Below are 20,317 nucleotides of genomic sequence, written 5' to 3'. Positions count from 1 at the left end.
AGCGCCTTGAGCCCCCGCAGCCCCCATCTTGTCTGGGGCGGTGGGGCCGGGGCAGGGCCCGCCCGGTGCCCCCCGACTCTAAAACCACTAAAATCTCAACAACAACAACAAAAAAATTTAATAATAATAAATCGTGTGCCCCGCCCCCCCCCCCCGCGCCCACCATGCCCCTCCACCTGCACAGGCCTAAAAACCCCTCCAAACTTTTACAAAGGTTTTAAAACGTATTTATAGATATTTATAGATATTTATATATATATATACTTTGCTTTCTTTTCTCTTTTAAATGACTCTGCTTCCTCGGCGTGCAGGGTCTGGCCGGGTTCTCCCCGCCAGACGGCCGGGACAGGGGGTGGCTCGGTGGTCGCAGTCCCGTGTGTGCTGGTGCTGGTGGGGCCAGGGCGTCCCCGGGGACGCGGCCGAGGGCCCCCGAGCCCCTGAAATGTGACTCAGCCAACGCGCTTCGCCCGGGGCTGGGGGAGCCGGGGGCAGCGGGGCTCCCCGCAGGGTCCTCTCCGGCATGGGCGGTGGGGGGAGGGCTGCCAAGGAGTCCACCCCAGCGGGGCTGCAGCCAGGGCCGAGGCGTGGGGGTCCCCCCACCGTGTGCTGGAGCGCCAGGCTCTGTCCTGGTGCACGCTGGGCGCAGGTCACGGCGAATGCGTGGCTGGGCTGCTGCGGTTGGAGCTGGGCGAAAGGCTGGGGCTGCAGCTGCCGGGGGGCGGGCCCAGGCTGCCCGTGCGGGGGCTGCCTGGCTCCCCCCCGAGCGTGTCCATGCCCTCTGAGTTCTCCAGCATCTCCTGGATGAGGGGCGGCATCGACCCCGGGATCTCCATCTTCAGTGTGATCACCCGCTCGGCGCCTGTGGGAAGGGTCGGGGTCAGCAGGAGCAGGGCACTGCTGGCACCCTCAAAGCGGCACCCCCAAAGCAGCACCCCGGGCGCTGCCCATGCCTGGGTGCCGAGGACAAGGGACGTGACCACGTCTTCAGCGTCGCTGGAAGATGCACGGCTACGGGTATCCCCACCCTTATCCCCTCCGGACGATGCTGTGCCCTGGGGAAGGACGAGTGACCAGACGCCCCCCGCCCACCAAAGACACAGAGCCCGAGGGGCGCTCCCCAGGGACGCTCCCTCAGAATGCAGAGCCGCCCCCTCCCCAGTGCTCACCCTTGGCGCTGATGCTACGGAGATCCGTGATCTTCATGAGCATCTTGGGGAACATGTGGGGCTTGTTGGGCCTCCTCTTCCTCACATAGATCTTCAGCGCCTCCAGCAGCGGCTCCTGCAGCTTGTCCACCTTGTCGGGCTGCTCCAGGTCCTGGCGGTCTGGGGCAGGGGGGACAGTGGTTACGGTGGGGCAGTGCACGTCCCACCATGCCCTCTCACCCCCCCATGGGCGTTGATTGGGCTCAGCTCCCTGGTGCTGAGGGGAGGGTCACTGGGACGGCTGTGCCGTGGCAACGGGCACCACTTGGGGAGGGGGCACGACAGGCAGGCAGGCGCCAGGGTCGGGGCTGCGGCCGTGGGTGCACCGGGGGCGCTGGGCAGGGTGCCCGTCCCCATACTGCCCCAGCACCCACCTCCGCAGATGAGGCAGATGGCGCTGAGCAGCCCTGTCTCCGCGTCATCCATCTCCAGCGGCAGCAACTGGTTGGCGAAGGCGAAAACCAGGTCGGTGAGGGGCCCAAATCCGGCATTGTGCATCTGTGTGCGGTTCAGCGTCAGCCCATCCGAGAAGGTCATGGTGTCCTGCTCTGGCGTGTAGCGCGTGCAGATCCGCAGGATCTGGAGGGGTGAGGGATGGGGGGGCTCAGCGCCCGGTGCCCCCTCCTCATCCCCATCCCTATCCCCATCCCGTCCCCACTCTCACCAGGATGTCGAGGCAGGCAGCTTTGAGGAGGGTGATCTGGTCGGCGATGGTAAGCGTGGTGAAGCCAGGGAGCTGCTTGGCAAACTCCACCGTCTTGATGATGCACTTGGTGGACAATTCACTGAACTTGTCCCACAGGTCGATGTCCAGGGAGACCCGCTGCTCCGAGCTGTTGTTCTGCAGTGGGAGGTGGGGGGTGAGGGTGTGGTGAGGGGGGCAGCCGCAGTCCCCAGCCACACCGGGACCCCCCAACACTCACCGTAGTGTACTTGCCGAGCTGACAGAGGGCGGGGAAGGTCTCCTGGTGGGCTTTGCGCACCTTCTCAATGAGCTCCTCCACCTCGGGCGTGATGATGTAGCTCTCTGAGCACTCTGGCTTGAGCACATCCTTCTTCTTCTTGTTCCGGTCATTGCGGACGGCTGCGGGGACGGCAGGGTCAGCGTCACCTGGCCCCCCCACCACGCAGTCCCTGTCCAGGGCGGGGGGCTCGGCCCCACCGGGGTGGGGGTGGAGATGGGGGAACCAGGGCAGAATAAGGACCCTGCCACCAGCCACAGGATCAGTCGTGGTGGCAAACGGCCGCAGAATAGCCAGCCCCACACGGCTTTCCTTTAAATAAGCCCTTGAGTCCTTAGGAGGCCATTAGGGGTGACACTGCACCGGGGGGGGCAACCTGCTCCCCCAGCCATGGGGACAGCAGCACTCAGCTCTGTGCTGCAAAGCTGATGCAGTGCAGAAAAACACCAGGGAGAGAAAATGGCAGCCGAGCCGCCGTGCTCGCCATGGGGGCGCACGGACGCTCTCAAGGCGCAGCCCTGGCCCCACACCCCACAGGGATCAGCCTCCATGAGACCCCCGTTAGCTGCCACCACTGGGATGCTGAACCCTCTGCCCCACCACCCGGCAGTGCCTGGGCCCCCCCAGCATCCCCCAGCCCCTTCCCGGGGGTCAGGGGCCCCCCAGGGCAGACAGATGGGGCAGGATTTGGGGAGGCAGCTGCGCCCCGGCAGCCATCGCCCTCCCCGTCACCCACCCCCAGCAATGCCGCACGGCGCAGGGCGGGTACAGCCGGGCACCATGACAACTGGCACGCAGACGCCAGGAGGCCTCGTCGGCATCATTTATCTCTGACATCATCAATCACGCGTTGCCAGGGTAACAGCCAGGCTGTGACACAATCCCAGGGGGCCCCCCTCATGTCGTTCCCCTGCCCCAGCACATCGTGGGGGCTGCCAGGATGGCCCACCACGCCTGGACCCCCCACCTGCACCCAAGCAGGGCGTGCCCGTCCCCGTCCGCACTCACACTCCTTGGACATGCCGACTTCGAAGCACTTCTGGAGGCGGCAGTACTGGCACCGGTTGCGCGTCACCTTGTTGATGATGCAGTTCTTGTCCCGGTGACACGTGTACACCATGTTCTTCTGGATGCTGCGGCGGAAGAAGCCCTGGGGACCCCGCATGCCCCAGTCAGCGCCCGGCCCAGAGACCCCGGGGGTCCACGGGGACGATCCCCTCGGCACAGGGTGCCGGCAGCTCTCACCTTGCAGCCCTCGCAGGCGCTCACGCCGTAGTGGTACCCTGAGGACTTGTCCTGGCAGACGAAGCAGGGCTTGTAGATGCGGGGCAGGGGCGGGGGCGAGGGCGGGCTGGGCACGATCTCCTCTGAGCTGGTGCTCTGCGTCTCGACGGCTGCGGAGAAAGCAGCGGCGCTCAGGGCACGGAGACCCCCAGGCAGTGCTGGGCCTGTAGGGATCCCCTGTCCCACACCCCCCTACACGGCCAGAGCCGTGCCCCAGGTCCAGTGGTCCCACCAGCCCCCTGCCCCGCGCTGCCCACCCCGCTCCTGCCGGGCCACGAAGCCGGGTCGCACGGGGCCAGCGGGGAGAGGATGCGAGCTGGGAAGATGCAACTTGACATTTCCAGGCCACGGAGACGATGTGGAATTCAGGCAGACAAAAAAAAAAAAAAAAAGAAAAAAGCCAGAATCCCAGGAGCCCCCCGCGCGGGCGGCACTGACGGCGTCTGCGGTGCCGGCGCTGCGCGCTCACTCGCACGTGCAGGCACACACACGTGTGCACGGGCCGGGGTCCGCCTGCTGCGCCCACCACCCCAGAGCCGAAGGCACTGCCACGCCTGGGGGGGACGGGCATGGCGGCACCCAGCCGACACCTCCGGCACCCCCGCGAGGGACGTCCTCGAGGGCGGCGCTGCCCTCATCTCCGTGTCCCTGGCCACCACGTGCTGACACGGCCCCGCCAGTCTGGAGGATGCAGCCTTCACACCCCAAAACCCCTGCTCCTGCACCCCAAAATCCCACAGGACGTGCCAGCTCCCCCCTGCCCCCCAGGTCCACTCCTGGCCCCCGCTGCCCCCCGGGAGGTGCCTGAGCCCCCTAGACGAGCCCCGTCCTCCCAGGGGGCACGGCGCAGCTGGGGTGCCAGCCGCCGGCACGGGGCGCAGCGAGGCAGGGGTTAAGGGCTCCCCAGCTCCTCCGGGATGTTTGCGAATGTTTTTCTGCAGTGGAGCCAAGCGAACCAGTCAAACAGGATATTAAAGGCTGGGCCCGGCAGGGGAACCCGGCCCCCCCGCCCCTGCACCCCGAAAGGGCCCCATCGCCGCCTGCATCCCCCCGGGGCCAGGGTGCCATGGGGAGAGGCCCCGGCTGGGGGCACCCACCCCAGGGCTGAGCCGAGGAGGGGTCCCACTGGGAGCGGTGGGGCTCGGGGGGATCAGGGGTGGGGGGTCCCCAGCCCAGCTGTGCCACCAGCCACTCGCCAATGGTCACGGGGCCGGGGCTGGGGCGACAACGGGGACAAAGCCCCCCCAGGACGCTTGTGCCCCAGCGTGACCGGGACGGTGAGCGTGCAAGGTGGGGTCCACGCGCGCGGGGCACGGAGGTGAGCGAGCCGGGTAGCGCTTGCCGGGCGGCACTGAATAAATCACCGCTGCCACGCGAGGGAGCGGAGCCATTAAAGTGACTGAGCGAACGTCGTCTATAATTTATCGCCTCTTTTATATAATTTAAGAACTTCCTGGTGGAGAGCTGCACTCGCAAAACGCAGATTTGACAAGATTTTGATGGGCTGGGTGCGGAGATGGGGGGGATGGGAGCTGGCTGCCCCCACGCTGGCGCACCGGCGTCCCCAGCACAGCAGGAATCCCCTGCCACCCGCCGCGGCCACAGGCAAAGGGACGGCGGTGCCAGCGGGGAGGGGACAGGGTGGCAAGCACAGATCCCCAGGAGCCCTTCGCGGTGGCATCAGGCCTGGGTGCCCCTCGCACCTTGGCGGGGCAAGGGGAGGGCACCCGAAGGTGCTGAGCAGGCAGGATGGGTGCAGGAGGGGCCAGCTGGGGACACAGGGGACATCCAGGCCCCCTCCCCTCCCCCAGCCCCATCTCCTGGAACAGGAGGGACTCAGGGATGGAGGAAGCGGGGCACAGCTGCAGACCAGATGTTGCGGCTCCAGCATCCCCGGGCGAACGCGTCGCCCCGCCCGCAGCCCCGCCGGCCGCTTCCTGCCCACGCCAAGGGACGCCGGGGCACCCCGACACCCGGCCACTCGCCCTGGCGTGGGAAAGCACCCGCAGGGCCATGGCCCGTGCCAGGGCCCGGGGAGGCACCTCAGGATCCGGGCGGACGTGTGCTGCCGCCACCTCGCCAACAACCGGCCATCACTCGCAGGCCGGAGCCCGGGCCCAGGCCTCCGGAGCGGGGGACGAGGAGCGAAGCCCGGCCGGGGGCCGCAGCGGGGCTCCATCAGTGCTCGCCGCAGGGCCCGGTGCCAGGCGGGACAGCCCCATGCCCGTGCCATGGAGCCCGGCGCACCCACCCAGGGTTTTCCTGCGGATGAGGATCCCAAATTCCTGTGCCTCTGCGGGAGCAAGGACTGGGGGGAAGGAGGGATGGGTGCCCCGGGCCGTGGGGTGTCCGGTCCTGCCCACGTGCCATCGGGCACGGTGCTCAGCACGCTGGGCACCACCACCCTGCCTGGTCCCTGCCGGGCACCCTGCCCAGCCAACCCAGGGGTCCTGCACCCCGACCTGGGGTGCCCACAACCCTGATTCACCCATCTGCCGCACCGCCCTGCCGCAGTGCTGCGCTAGCCACGCGCCGCTGGCCAGCCCAGGCTGATGGAGCACGGCTAATGCGAGGCAAGGCCACCCCATATCCAGCGGCGCAGTGCTTGTGCACCACCCAACCCCACATAACCTCCCTGAGACCCCCACAGCACCCCACAAACCCCCCGGCAGCATGTGGACCCACATAGGCGCAGGCTGCCCAGCGCCTCGGTGGACTCCCACAAGCCCCTCTGCTGCCCTCAGGAAGCGCCTCGTGCCTCAGTTTCCCCAGCTGCAGCATGGCAGAGGGGTTGGACTAGATGACCTTTGAAGGTCCCTTCTGACTCTAACCATTCTATGATTCTATGGCAGCATCCCCCCGCCCCGGAGTCCCGCTGCAGCGGCGGGCAGGCTCCCCACACCCCGTGCCAGCGAGACGGCGTCCCGCCAGGTAGGGCAGCGCCAGCACCGGGCCAGTAGCCAGCACCTCGGGGCCCGCCCCATCCAGGCACAGCCCAGCCACAGCACTCTCTGGGGAAACTAAGGCACGGCACCTCCGGCGCCAGCACCACCGGGGAGACACGGCACCTCGTCACGACGCAGGGAGCGGGGCACCCTGCCAGGGATCCCTGCCAGCACCTGCTGCCCACGCGCCCGCCGAGTCACGGTCACCGCGACCAGCGAGTTCGGAGGTGCCCCAGCCGCGTGTCCACCCGGAGCTGCAAGCCCTCAGGGATGGGGGTCCAGCCAGGCAGCTGCTATCCCACGGGAGTAGGGGTACAGGAGGGCGACGACGACAGCCTGCAGGCACCCCGCTCGGGACAGCGCAGGGATCTGGGGAAGCCCTGCGCAGGAGCCTGGGGCGCATGGCCCCTGCCAGGCCTTGCCTCCTCGGGGGCTCCGAAGGCAGCACCCCCCCGGCAGAGGCGGTGGGAGCCCCCACGGCCGCCCCATGCCGTCCCCAGCTGCAGACAAAGGCCCCTCACGCACTCGACGCCAGCGGAAAGGTCAAGCGGCCCCAAGACAATGCGGGGACCACGGCTGCACACCCCCCACGCAGCCACGGACACCGCACCGGGCATCGCCGCAGGAAGGGCGAACCGGCAGCAGGGAGGGGGGCTCGCCAGCCCCCCGGGGACCAGGCAGACCCTTAGCCCGCCGGCACAAGGGCCCCACAGCCCACATCAGGGTGGAAGTCCTACGGAGTCCGGCAGAACTTTCCCTGGGCTGCGACAGCCGCCCACGGGCCCTGGGTGCCAGCTGCCCGCGTGGGGAGACGGCGTGGGACCCCCTCCAGTCTGCCCAGGCCCTGCTCGGCCCCCGCACCACCCTCGGTCCCGCACGGTGGGCACAAAGCGCAGCATGGCCCTGCGTCCCCCGTGGGGTGGCAGCCCCGGGGTCGCTGCCCGTGCCCCTGCCCTGCTCCCACCGCCCGCTGCCCACCCCGGCACAGAGCAGGGGGGCTGCCCGTCCCGCAGGGCAGCGGGGGACGCGCGGGAGGATCTCAGCAGTGGGACCGGCTGGGCCCCGGCGCAGCACCCGGGACACCCTGGCACGGGGGGATGCCCTGACCCCGGCGGGGGTCCCACACTGGCCCTCCCGCTCCCCGCGAGCAGCGGCAAGCTCCTGTCCCGAACTGGATTTTGTCGGAGGCCTTACTGGGAGGGAGCGAGATTCCCAGCGGAGCCGGCGCTGCTGCGGCCCTGGCTCGCGGGATGGAGGTGCGAGGGGCTCCCCGCCCCAGCTCTCCCCAAAACAGGCCGGGGGTTGGTTACGGCTGGGCCGGGGGCCGAGCCAGGCACCCCCGTGGGGTCAGCACCCCGCTAAGCCCCGAGCCCCCATCCCCGCACCCCCCCCCCCCGGCCAGGTTTTGGGGTCGCCCCTCCCGGCCCAGGGCGCAGGTACCTACAGCGACCGGAGCTGCTCCAGGGCGGGGGGCGGCGGGGGCCGGCGGGGGGGCCGCGCTCCGGCAGCAGGCAGCCGCGGCCCGGCCCGTAGAAATCCATCCGGAGGAAGGGGCCGGGGGGCAGCCCCGCCACCGCCGCGCCCTCGTGCATGGCCCGGGGCTGGGGGGGGGGAGGGCCGGGCGGTCAGCGCCCCCCCCCCCCCGCCGCAGCCGGGACCCCGGCGCCCCCCGCACCGCGCTGCCATGGCCCCGCCGGGGCTCTGCGGGGAGCGGGGCCCCGCCGCTCCCAGCCCGGGCAAAGGCGGCGGCGGCGGATGAGGAGGAGGAAGAGGGGGAGGGGAGAGAGGAAGGCGCAGCCCCGCCGGCTCTGCGGCTCCGGTCCCTCCCGACACCGGCCGCCTCCCCGCAGCCTTAACCCGCTCCGCGCCGCGGGGCCAGCCCCCTCCTCCTCCTCCTCTTCTCACCGGACACGGCGTGGGAGGACGGGACACGCACACGCGTGGGGCCAGCGCCACGCGGGAGCGGGCCTGGGGCAGAGGGCGCACGGCGGGGCCGGGGGCTCATTTGCCTAATGGAATGCGGGTGAACTGCGGGTGAACCCGGCGGGGAAGGGCTCACCTCGCCCTGACCCCCGGCCGCCCCTCACCCCCCCCCCCCCCCGCGGGTGCGGGTGGCCCCGCACGGGGGGCGTGGGCACGCGTGGGTACGTGCTTGCTTGAGTCCCCGCGGCGGAGGGGCCCACGCGCGCTCCTGCTGCAGTGCTGTGCGGGGCGCGCACGTGTGTGTGCGTGCACACGTTTCCACAGCGCCCGCAGAGGGCTGTGCACACGCACACACGTGTGCATCTCTTCTGCACGCACACACACACGTGTAGTATCACGTCCCCAGCGAGCGCAGGAGTAGCTGAGCATGCGTATGTGCATGTCCCCGCTGTACCTGTGTGCGCACCCGCATCCACTGCACACACGTGTGCTTGCATGTGGCCCGTGCGGGGCCGAGCACCGCATGCTCCCCCGTGCCCATGCACACAGGTCCCCATGGGCAGTGACGCCCCAAACCCAGGGTCCCACGAGGGAGGGACCCAGGGCGCTGCAGGGCCCATCTGAACTCCCCGCCTGGGTCCTGCGGCGGGCAAGGGGCAGGAGGAGCACACGTGTGTGCATGGCCAAACACAGACAGGAGGACGCGGGCGCTGCCGCACACACGCAGCCGTGGGCAGTAAGCAGGGAGCATGCACGAGCAGCTGTGCGTGTGTATGCGTGTGCGCACACGTGGTAATATGCGCACACACAGCCACATCCGTGCACACACACGGCAGTATGCGCGCACACACACGCAGAGCAGTAACCGCACACGCACCCCGCCGCTGAGGACACCCTGCCGCCAGCACGGCTGCACACCCACGCGCCCCGGCCCCGCACACACCACAGCCCCCCGCCCTGGCCCCAAAATGAGCAGCCGGGGCCGCCTCTCTTTTATTGCGATCTCCCCCTCCAAAGAGAGGGGGGGGGAAAGGAGAGGAAAATCCAAAAAAAGCATAAGAAAAAGGCTGGGAGGCGTGTGCGTGTGCATGCGTGTGCATGCGTGTGTGCCTGCGCAGAGCAGATCAGCAGCGCCTGTTTAAATAATAATAGAAAGTCAAAGGCTTTGCTTAGCCAGCAGGTTTCTGAACAAAAGCCCAGCGCTCCTCCAACTTCCTGCAGCGAACATGACAAATGTCTGCTTTGACTCATTTACCAGCGCTGGAAAGAATGTGGCTGCGACGGCGGGGACGGCGGGGACGCGGGCCGGTGGCACCGCGCGGTTCGGCCATGGCACAGCCACGCCATGCACGCACGCCAGCAGCCAGCACGCCAGGCAGGGCTTCCCATCCCGCGTCAGTGGCAAGAGGAAGAAACAGAGATTAAAAAAAAAAAACCAAAACAAAACAAAAAAAACACCAGAAAAAAAAACCCCAAAGCCTTAATGCAGAAGCCAAGAGGAACTGGGCGAGGGGAGCACCCCGCACGCAGCCCCGCGGCACAAGGGGCACGGGGACGCCCCACCGTACGCCCCGTCCCACCGCCACGTCTCACCGGCCTGAGCACGCCAGAATGGGGCCCCCCCTCAGCAGCACCCCGCACCCGATGCTCCGGGGAATGCAAGGTGTGACCAGGGAGCCCCAAACCCCTTGGGGACCCCATGGGGGACCCTGCTGTGCCCCAAGTGGGTAGCCCCCGCAGACAACAGGCCGTGGGCAGGGACCCCTGGAACCCCCACACAAACCCACCCATCCCGAAGTGGGGTACGGGGTGCTTGGCCCCTTCCCCCCATCCCCATGCTGGCACCTCGGGGCCCCGCAGCCCCCCTCCCCACTCGCCCACTTCAAAAGGCCCCATTTATCCCCTTCAGCAGCTTTTGAGCGCAGCGAATTCCCGGCCCCCTGTGACAGTGACAGAAAACCTCCGCCGTAATGGGCTTTCCCAGGCGCGGGGGCCCTCATCAATCTTCCCCGGGCGGAGACTGGGGGCGGGGGGGGCGGCGGGGTCCCCAGCGCCGCACCCCACAGGGGGTCCCCAGTCCCTGCCCCGAGCGAGGCCCCCCCAACCCCGCCGCCACCCCCCTCCCGATACTCGGCCCCCGGCCTGCAGGGAGCACGTTTTGCTCATTAATTTTTAAAAATTAATTAATTACGGGGCACTGTGGGGGAGCGGCTGCAGCGTGGAGGAAACTGGAGCCAGCGGGTAGGGTGACAGGCCAGGGCCCCCCGTCCCGGCAGCCCGGAGCGGGGCCGGGGGGCCCGGCTGCAGGAGGAGGGGGCTGCGCCGGGGTCCCGTTACCCGCAGCCTGGGAAGCGGGGCGGAGGGGGGTGCGCTGGGGGCAGCAGCCCAGGGAGCCCCTCGTGGGGCGGCGGGTGGGAATCCCCCGAGACTCCCCCACGGGCCAGCGCTGGGCGGGGGGACTCCCGGGGACAGCCAGGCCCCACAGCGGGAGGCCACCACGGAGACCCTGGGGACAGGGACGAGGGCACAGGCACGCTGCTGGCACCTTCACACGCCGCAACACGTGTGCACACGCCTGTCAGGGGGGACACGCGTGGCTTCGCGCTGCCTGCAGCGTGCACGCGGGTGTGCAGGCACGAGCACCCGCTCAGCTGGCACAGCACTGAGCACACGCGTGCACACACGCAGCCACTCAGGCCTGCTGCGTGCATGCATGCATGCCCCCTGCGCAGCCCCGGCTGTGCACACACATCGCGCGTGCACACACACACACACACACACGCGCGGGCAGCGCGTGCACACGCAGCCAACTCCATGGGCACGTGCGCACCCCCTTGCACGGGGGCGCACACACGCACAGCCATTGTGCGAGCGCGCACGCACCCACACGCAGCTGCGAGGGCGGAGAGGCCCCGCGCCCACCCGGGTACCCCCGCCCTCGCAGGACAGGACCCGTCCCGTTTCCCCGCGCCGGGGGCAGCACCCCGAGGAGCCGGATGGGCCCCGGGGTCGCGCAGCTGCAGCACATCTGGCGAGGCCCCACGTGTGCTGGGGGGGGGGCTGCACTGGCCCCTAACCAGATCTGGTGCCCCCACCCCACTCCCTGCGACTGCCAGGACCCCTGGGACGGCCAAGGGGAAACTGAGGCACGCGTCATGCGGCCACCGCCAGCCCCAGGGCCTCCTGCAGCCCTGCCGTGGGCCCCATCCCCAGTGTCACAAAAAGGGGGACACACACACACACAGCCTCTCCCTCCTGCCCGTTCCCACAACCCTACGCGGCGGGAACGGCCCCAGAGCCAGCGCGGGGGAGGGACCCCGCCCGCCGCCACCCAGTCGCTGAACTGGTCCCACTGGGTCCCACCGCCGTCGGGGCGGCTCCGGTGGGGGACAGCGCCCGGGGCCGGCCCTGCCCGGGCCTGCACCGGCCCCCGGGGCCAGGGATGGAACGGTGGGGGGGGCCCGCCACACCCCGACCTACTGGGACCTCCCCGACGGCGGGTGCCGCGGGGCACCCACAGCGTGGAAACGGGCAAGGGCGCCTGTCCGAGGGGTGCCAGGGCGGGAAGGGGTCCCAGCAAGGCTGCGGGGAATGCGAGGCACGCCGTGAACGCAGGCTGCGGGGAAACTGAGGCACGCCGCAAGCCCACCTCCGTAGCTCCCAGCTGCCGGCGCGGCGGTGATTACGGGGGCCGTGATGGACGACCCTGTCAGGGGGAAATTGAATCAGGAGCAGACGCAATGATTGCCTTCATCGCCTCCCCCACGGGTGGTCCCCGCGCCGCTGGCAAACAAAGAGCCGTCGCGAGGACTCATCGCCGCACTGGTCACCCTGGCCCCCCGCCACTGCCAAGCCCGCCGGCCCCCAGCCCGGTTGCAGTGGGTGCCAGGGACGGCGACGGCCGATGGCCCCTAACCGGGGCCAGCTGGGCCGTTAACTGCCGGGGTATAAACACTGCCATTAACGAAGGCGGCCACACAGCAGCAATTAACAGACACAAACCCCGCCAGGTGCCGCTGCTCGCTCCGTGCCTCAGTTTCCCCAGCGGCAGCACTGATGGGGACACACGGGGAGAAGAGCCCAGCGCTTGCTTCCCACTGGGCAAGGAGCCGGTGCCCCGCAAACACAGCTCCCCACGGGTGGGCGATGGGGGGGCTGGGAGCGTGGACAGCCCCCCCCGCCCCCCTCACCACCCCGGGGCAGGGTACGGACCGGTGCTGGAGGAGCAGCCTGGGGTCAGCATCCGTGTCCCACGCTGGGGACAGACCCCCCAGCACGGAGGGGTCCCCACACGTTCACCCCCAGCGCCAGGAGTCCCCCCGCCCCACGGGGCCACGGTACTCACTGGCGGGCGAGGGGGTGCTGTATCCGCTGACAGGCAGCTGGTGCTGGATGCTGGCCAGCGTGCTGGGCGGCGAGAGCCCCCCCAGCATGTGGGGGAAGAAGAAGGCGTAGGGGGGCACAGGGTAGCCGTTGAGGTGCCCTCCTCCAGGCGTGGGGCAGGAGCTGCTGTTGCTGGCCATGGCGGGGGTCTCCGGCACGAGGTGTGGTGAGGGGTGTCTCAGGCGCAGGGCGCGGGGGCCAAGCAGAGCATGGGGCCCGCGGGCGACCCGCTGCCCGGCGGCTGTCCTTGCTGGCGGCGCTGGCTCCTGGGACGCTGTGGGGGAACAGAGAGGAGGGTTAGCGGAGGGGGCTGGGACACCCTGCTCCCACCCTGAGGCTGTGCCTCAGTTTCTCCCCAGACCCCCTCTCAGGGGCCACATTCCGCCCCCGGCCCCAGGAGGGCGCAGCCGGTCAGGCCCAGCGCTCCCCATGAGATTAACGACAATCCTCCAGATTAACGACACCGCAACTGGCGAGGCTCGGCAGGCGCAGGTCGCTAATCCCGGTTTAGTGGGCAAGGGGACGATGCTGGGACAGCGCGGCCCCACAGGGCAGCCCCTCGGGCCGGGGCCCAGGTAGTGGCCCCAGACCTGCTGCCCCAGGCCTGGCCTGGGAGCAGGGGCGCATGGGGCGGGGGGGGGTGGGCTGCAGGGGGGCAGCACCCCCGCCCCAGCCCAGGGAGCTGTGAGACAGCCGCGGGGGGCAGGCACACTGGGGTTCCCTGAGGACAGTGGCTCCGCTCCAGCCCGGCTCTGCTGCCACGGCCGTTCGCCCCTGCCAGCTCCGCTCCTCCCACACCTGCGTCGAGCGTGAGAGGGCTCAGCCACCCGGCCCTGGGGCAGAAGGGGGCTCAACCCCTCCCAGACCGGCACCCGGGGGCTCAGCCTGGCCACTCGCCGCAGGGCTGGGCTCTGCCTGTCGGGACACAGCCCTCGCCCCGTGCCAGGTTGTGCCGTGTGCCGGACCATTCCGGTAGCTCCCACGCCAGCCCGGTTGGGGCACGGACCCGGCGGCCCAGGCCGGGCCAGGGGGCGGCAGTGGGAAGGGGGGCACGGGGCTTTCACAATCCCGGGCTGGCTGTTTATTTAAGCGCTGGCGCGGGGCCCGGCGGGGGCTGTTTATTTGCCGAGAGTGCTGGCTCCCGGCCCCGCGGAGGCGGAAAAGGATCCAGAGGAACAAGGCTGGGCCGCCCGGCGAGGCGCTGGGGAGGGGCCGGGACGGGCACGGCCCTGCCCGCGCCCCCCCAGCACCCAGCCGGGTGCACCCACTGGAGGCAGGACCCCCATCCCAGCTCACACCAGCACCCGCATCCGCAGTGCTGCTGCCCACCCATGGGGACCCACTGGAGCACCCACGGGGAGACCCACGGTCCAGCAGCCCCTGGTGCAGGCACCCAAGGGGCGGCTGGGGTGGGGGTCACGTCCCCCCCACTGGGCACAGGGCGCCTCGCCGGGCGCTGCAGCGCGTGCCGGGTTCCCACGGGCACGGCCCCAGCACAGCGCTGGCCGCCAGCTCAGCCCCTGCCCGGGCACAGCGGGCACGGCTCAGCCCCGCGGAGGGGACAGCTCTTGTGTGGGGGGGTCCCCACACGGCACCGCAGGGACCCCAGCCCCTCAGTGCAGGGGGCGGCCCATGGCCCCCCCCAGCCAGGCCGTGGCCCCCGCGCCGATCGGAGGGGAGGGAGGCGCAGGAAGAACTGTTTATGTTTGCCGGTGCCAAGTGCTCGCCGGGCACCGCGCCAGCCGCACTGGGGCCCAATTACTCAACCCGCCCCTGCCCCTGCCCCCCCGCACGCCGCCGGCCTGGGACCCAACGAGGCCAGCACCGTCGGCTCGGCCGCTGTGTACCCCAAACCCAGCGGGCAGCTGCCGGCCCCCTTCCCAGCACCCCCGCGGGACCAGCAGCGGCCAGAAGCGTGCGGGGAGTCCGGCCGGCCCCGCTCCCATGGGTCCTCGTCGGCAGAAGCCAGAGGAGCCCTCACGGGCCCCTGTGCCGGCACAGACCCCAACACGCGGCTGCTCCCCGACCATGAGGCCCCGGGCGTCCCAACGAGGGGTCCCGCTCCCAGAGCGGCCCAGGCCAGCAGCGTGGGGCCAGGGTCCATGCAGCCCCTCGCCGGAGGCCCACGCTCACCCTCCCCGGCGCCTTTTCCTCCAGTCCCCAGCAGGAGCTGGACGAGGCCCGGAGCTTCCTGGAATCCAGCGCCTCGTTCCAGCCCTGCAGAAAACACGGCTGCGGGGCCCGGGCCAAATCCCAGCCACGAGGATCTCCCGCCCAAGCCGGGGGTGGCCCCCGGGAGCGGACGGACGCGCAGACGCGTAGACCAGAGTCACTCCCAGGGCCAGCGGCAGTGCGGCTGGGGACGACCCTGGCTGCTCAAGCTCCCCATGACCCCAAACCAGGGCACAAAGCCCACCCCACAGGCCCAGATAGGCCCAGCAGCGCTGGCGCGGCTCCCTCAAGAGGACCCTTTCCAAAAACGCGGCCCCCAGCTGTGACCCCAGGCTGGATTCACTACCCACACCCCGGGCACATCGCGCTGCCCCGTGCCCAGCCAGCACGGCTAACCAAAGAGCAGCAGGGATCGCACCGCGATGGCGGCAGCGCGACACCCACCGCCCCAGCCCTGCCCACGAGGGGCCCGGGCAGCACCCCGCATCCCACCCCACGGGCTCCCCAAACCCCCCCCCCAGTGCAGGCAGCACCCCCAGCCCCGTTGCCCACGTCACACCACCGAAGCCAGTGTGCTTCCTGCCGGGGCACACGGCGACGGCAGTGCCAGCGCCCGGATGTGACACGCCGGTAAGCGGGGGCACCGCCCTGTCCCCTCTCCTGGCACCGCGGGGGCAGGGGGGCTGGGGCTGCTCTGGGGTGCTGGCGGGGCGGCGGGCAGTGGCTGAGCCCTTCCTGTCATGCCTGCGGGCACTGCGCTCCTGGCCGCAGCTTCCCCTCGCTGCTCTCGATTCCCAGGCGGCCAGGTTTCAGTTCAGCCCCGACTCTGTCACTCGACTCCCCGCGCCACCCCGGACCCTGTCACCCTGCTCCCCCCGCCACCCTGGACCCCCGTCTTGCCCCTGCTGCCACCCCAGAGCCCACTGCCTCAGCCCCCCCGCCAGCCCACTCTGCTTCCCAAACCTGGCAGGGGCGGCTGCCGCTCGTGTCCCCAGTCCTTGCCGGGACAGGTCACAGGGACCCCCCCCGATGCCAGGCCACCCCCGCAGCATGTGGGCAGAGGGAGGGGGTGCCATGCCCCCCAGCGCGGGGGGAGGCTGCTCCGCTGGCAGCCTCCCGGGCAGGGCAGGAAGCGCCCGCAGAGCCGCTGTGCGGTCGCAACCTGCGGTTTCCTCGCAGCCGTCGGCACCCAGCCCAGGGCGGCCTCACACGCGAGGCTGAGGACCCGGCCACCCCCCCCAGACCCCCCCGGGGACGGCCAGCATCGCGCAGGGGCTGCAAGATGCCCCCCTGGCAGGGCTGCCGAGAGACCCCTTCCCCGTATCCCTGAAGCGTCTCGGCCGTGAGTCACCGTCACGTTTCTCACGTCCCCGGGCAGGCGTGAATCATGCCCTAGCCCGGCGGCAGGGCCAGAGCTGGCGGCACACGCTCGGCACAGGCAGCGTGTGCCAGAGCCAGGGCTGCCCGCAGCCCCCATTTCAGGGGATCCGGGGGCACAGGGGCTGGTGCAGACCCCAGGACCCGCATGCCGCCCCCCACGGCCAGCGGCGCGCCCAGGCCAGCCCCACTGCGGGTCCCTGGGCAGCGGCGGTGCCCCCACACTCTGGACCCTGTGGGCCAGCAGCAGCCTGCGTCCGGCCACGCCAGCGTCCCGCAGCACAGAGGGTCAGGGACACCGTGCTGGACGGTGGGGACGGTGTCCGTGTCGCCGGGACTGGTGTCTGACACCGTGGGGGTGCACGGGCACCCCAGGGAGCAGCAGCCGGCCTCCCGGTGCGGGTCCTGGCCCCGGCACCCCCATGTCCTGCTGCCGGGTGGGAGCCACAAACTGAAATTCCACCTGTCACGGCCGGGCCAGCTCCGGTTACGCGCCGCTCCGGTTACACCTCCCGCACCAGCCACGCCATTCTTCCGTGGGAACAGGTGCCCCGGCCCCCGCCACGGCCCCCGGGACGGGCACGGCTGTGCCACACTGCCACCGGCACCAGCGCTGCCCCGGCCCGGCCCAGCCGCCCCAGATCCTGGAAGGAGCGGGCCAGCCCGGCTCGGCCCCAAAGGCCCAGGGGTGCCTGGGCTGACCCTACCCACCAGCCCCTCGCCCCACGGGATGGCCCGGCAGCACCCTGCGGACCCCCACTCGCACCCAGGCACTGCCTGCCCACGGAGGGGGCACCCCCGGGCCCAGTCCGGCCTCCGGCACGGCCGCAAGCCCAGGGAACCGCAGGTCCCCGCAGCCGCCGTGGAGTCGCGGTCCCAGGGCGCTCTATCCCGGTTCCCCACAGGCTCCCGGGAAGCTGCGGGATTGCGCCACGGCAGCCGCTCGCAGCGGCCCCCGGTTGTTTTTAGCCCTGGATGCGGCGCGCAGCCGGCGCCCTGGGAACGGCGTGCCGGGAACAGCGCGGCCCCAGACAGCCCTTTCTGGCTCGGCGACAGCCGGCAGACAAGTGCAGCTGGCTGCGCCGCCAGCCCGCGGCACGGGGCCGCTCGGGACACGACGCCCAGGGCTGGCGTGGGTGGACACAGCGGGCAGGCGGCTGAGCGACGCTCCCGGACACCAGGATTTGGTGGCACCGTGCCCCTGGCCCGGGCAGGCTTCCGAGAGCCAGGATCGGGCCAGGTCGGGACTCGGCGCACCTGGAGGGACAAACCGGCCCGGGCTGCGGGCACCGCGACCAGGCCGGCTGCGGGAGGGCGCGCAGACGCGTGGCAGTGCCGTGTCCCCTGTCACGGCCTGGCAGCCACGGCTCTGCCGGGGACGGCGGAGGCCGGGGCGCGGGCGCACGCGGCCCCTCGCCGGGCCCTGCCACGAGCCACCCCCCCGCTAAGCCGCCTCCAGCCGCAGGGAGATTAACCCATTTTCCATAATCAGCACATGTGTCACCGCAGATATGATCGCAGCCCCCCCGCTCCACGCCTGCCGGCACCGCAGCCCTTCCCCCCGAACCCAGGGGCTGACGCTGCCTTGGGGGGCCCTGCAGCACAGGGGTGCCCCATGGCGTGGGGTGCCTGCGGGTGCCAGGGGTTCCCCGGGCCCGCGCTGTGAGGGCCCCACAGCTCCGCCGGCTGAGGGCCCGCCTCCCCCAAAGCGCCACAGCAGCACCCCAAAAACGGCCAGGGGACCCCAGAGGCCAGCCACCCCTGAGGCTGGCAGCGCTGGCATCGGCGCAGGCCCTCACCGGGGCACAGCCGAGCGCGGCACGTCGACACACCAGAGCCTCCTGGTTATAAATAGAGCCGGAGCCGCGGAGCCGGTGAATCCCAGCGCCGCAGGGCAGGCGGCACCACGGGCTCTCCCCAGGCTCGGCGGCTGCGACGTCGCTCCCAGCACGGGGACCGAGCGCCGGGGACACGGCAGGCACGCAAGGGCAGCCGAGCGAAGCCGGGTGTCCCGGCTGGGATGTGGCACCCGTGGGCAGCGGGCGGTGCTGGAGGGGGCACGGGGCCCTGCCCCCGTCCTGGTGCCCACTGGCATCGGCTGTGTCACCCGGGGGGCCGCGAGCAGCGGATGAAGGGGCCGGGCACCCACAGCCACCTCTGGCACGAGCGCCCACGGGGCCACGCGTGTCCCCGCACCGCAGCAAGGTCACCCCCAAGGGCAGGGCGCGGGGCCCACGGGTGACATATGGCCCGGGAGCGGCGGCCGCGGGGCCGCTAAGCCACCCAGCCGTCACCCGCTAATCCCGGCGCGGAGGCCGGGGTGCCGCACCCAGGGCCGCCCGCCCCGCACCTGGCAGCGGGATGGCGACCCCACGGTGGGCACCGGGCAGGCACCGCGGGGGAGCACCCCCGCCCACCCCCCCAAGCATCTTGCAGGCCCCGGGGCCGGCCCCCGCCACCCAACGAGGTCAAAGGTCAGAGGCACAGATTTGGGGGACACCCCTGCAGAGGTGGGCAGAGGAGCTCTGCCTCGCCCCCCCCCCTCCCGCGGGCGCTGCTGCCCACCCCTGGAGGGGCTCCCACTCCCGGGAAGCACCCGATGGGGCAGCCTCCCCCCCCTCCGTCCCCCTCCGTCCGCGGCTGCCAGGGGAGCGCGGGGGCCCGGTCGCCCCCCACCCCCCCGCCCCCGGCCCCGCCGCCGCGCCAGCGCCCTGTCAGCCGCGGAGAGCGATGGCTTCCTCCGCCCGCCGGCCAGGAAACGCCGCAGACACCGCCCCCCCTCCCCGCCCCGGCCCCCGGCCCCCCGCGCTCCCGGGCCCCGCTCACCCGCCGGCCCCACCGCGCCCCGAAAAGGGGAAGCGGCCCCGGCCCCCCCCGCCGGGGAGGAGGGGGTGTAGGGGCGGGGGGACGCGGCTGCGCGCAGCGGAGGCCCGGGGGAGGGCGGTGATCCCGTGGGGGAACCCCCAGCACCCCCCTCGGTGCACCGGGAGGGGGAACGGGACCGGGGGCGGGGAGCAGCGGGGTCGCTCGGGTCAGCCGGTACCGGGAGGGGGGACCCCACCTCCGGTAACCGGAGAGGGGGGTCCCAGCACCGCCAAGCTCGGGCCGGGGTGGGGTGGGGGGGGGGTAGGGGGGGCAAAGCCGCGGTCCGGAGCGGAGACGGGGGGCAACAAGCCCCTCTCTGGGGCTCACGGGCGGCCCCCCCCACAGGGACCCCCCCCTCACCGAGAAGGAGCGCGGGGGATCCCCAGGATTCCCCCGTTATCGGAGGGGGATCCCCCCCGCCCCGGGACCCCCCAATCCGAGGCAGGACCCTTCCGGGGGCGGGGACACCCCGCCGCCCCGACCCACCGCGCGGGTGGGGGGGGGTGGAGGGTCCCGGTTGCACGACACCCACCGCCCCCGTCCGGTCCCGTAAAGGCGGCGGCGACCCCTCCACCCCCCCACCCCCCCCCCCAGCACCGAGGAGGCGATACCGGTACCGCGACCCTCTCCCCGCCGCCGGGCCCACCTTGATTCACGGAGACTTCACACCGCAAAGCCTCAAAACCGAAAAGCTCCCGGTAGCGGGTGCATGGCGGAGGCTGCACAGAGCGACGGGGCCTAAAGGGAACGGGGGGGAAGGGGGGCTTAACGAGCCGCGGCTGCGGCCATTGCGAGTCATGTGCTCGCGGGGAAACTTTACCCGGGGCTGGGCCGGGCGGGGCGGCGGCGGCGGCGGCGGCGACGGCGGCGGCGGCGGGTGGGGAGGGCGGAGCGAGCTGGGAGGCCCCGCCCCTCGCCCCGGCCCCGCCCACGCCCACGCCCCGCCCGCCAATGGGGCGCCGCCTCTGGCGGCGCCCCATTGGCGGGCGGGGCGGGGCGTGGGCGGGGCCGGCGGTACGTTGCCCCTTTATCGCCTCCAGAAGGCGGAAGGGGAGAAGGAGGGTGCGCGCGCCGCGGGAAGGCGGGAGGCGGGGGGGTGCTTCTTAAAGGGGCCGCACCGCACGTATTCCCTTCCCCCCCCCCCAAGTTGTGCTGTAGAAAAAGGAGAGAAAAACAAAAAAAAAAAAAAAAAAAGGGACGG

General features: G+C 71.3%; 1 protein-coding gene across 2 annotated transcripts; it reads right to left on the bottom strand.

The window, feature by feature from the left end:
* Positions 1-159: 159 nt before the first annotated feature.
* Positions 160-20,001, bottom strand: RARA (retinoic acid receptor alpha). 2 transcript variants are annotated; one of them, XM_086766995.1, is made up of 10 exons: positions 19,937-20,001; positions 19,763-19,854; positions 12,665-12,976; positions 3,413-3,561; positions 3,176-3,317; positions 2,129-2,289; positions 1,870-2,046; positions 1,580-1,784; positions 1,167-1,325; positions 161-859 (listed from the first exon to the last, which is right to left on the bottom strand). In XM_086766995.1, the coding sequence occupies exons 3-10, from the start codon at positions 12,840-12,842 to the stop codon at positions 648-650; spliced, it is 1,383 nt and encodes a 460-aa protein (XP_086623121.1). In that variant the 5' UTR covers positions 12,843-12,976; positions 19,763-19,854; positions 19,937-20,001; the 3' UTR covers positions 161-647. The 2 variants fall into 2 exon arrangements, with proteins under 2 accessions (XP_086623123.1, XP_086623121.1); XM_086766997.1 differs by lacking the exons at positions 12,665-12,976; positions 19,763-19,854; positions 19,937-20,001 and adding an exon at positions 7,841-8,115 and having other exon boundaries at positions 160-859.
* Between the last annotated feature and the right edge of the window lie 316 nt (positions 20,002-20,317).

The sequence above is a fragment of the Chlamydotis macqueenii genome, chromosome 25, assembly GCF_036417535.1.
Source record: "Chlamydotis macqueenii isolate bChlMac1 chromosome 25, bChlMac1.mat, whole genome shotgun sequence".
In the NCBI taxonomy this organism is placed as follows: Eukaryota; Metazoa; Chordata; class Aves; order Otidiformes; family Otididae; genus Chlamydotis; species Chlamydotis macqueenii.
This window is presented reverse-complemented; position numbering and strand designations above follow the sequence as displayed.

Coding starts and splice junctions, on each gene's coding strand:
- RARA (XM_086766995.1), bottom strand. CDS start 12,842: ATGGCCAGCAACAGCAGCTCCTGCCCCACGCCTGGAGGAGGGCACCTC. Junction 1,326..1,579: donor CATCTGCCTCATCTGCGGAG/GTGGGTGCTGGG, acceptor CCCCTGCCCCAG/ACCGCCAGGACCTGGAGCAG. Junction 860..1,166: donor CCGTAGCATCAGCGCCAAGG/GTGAGCACTGGG, acceptor CCCTTCCCACAG/GCGCCGAGCGGGTGATCACA.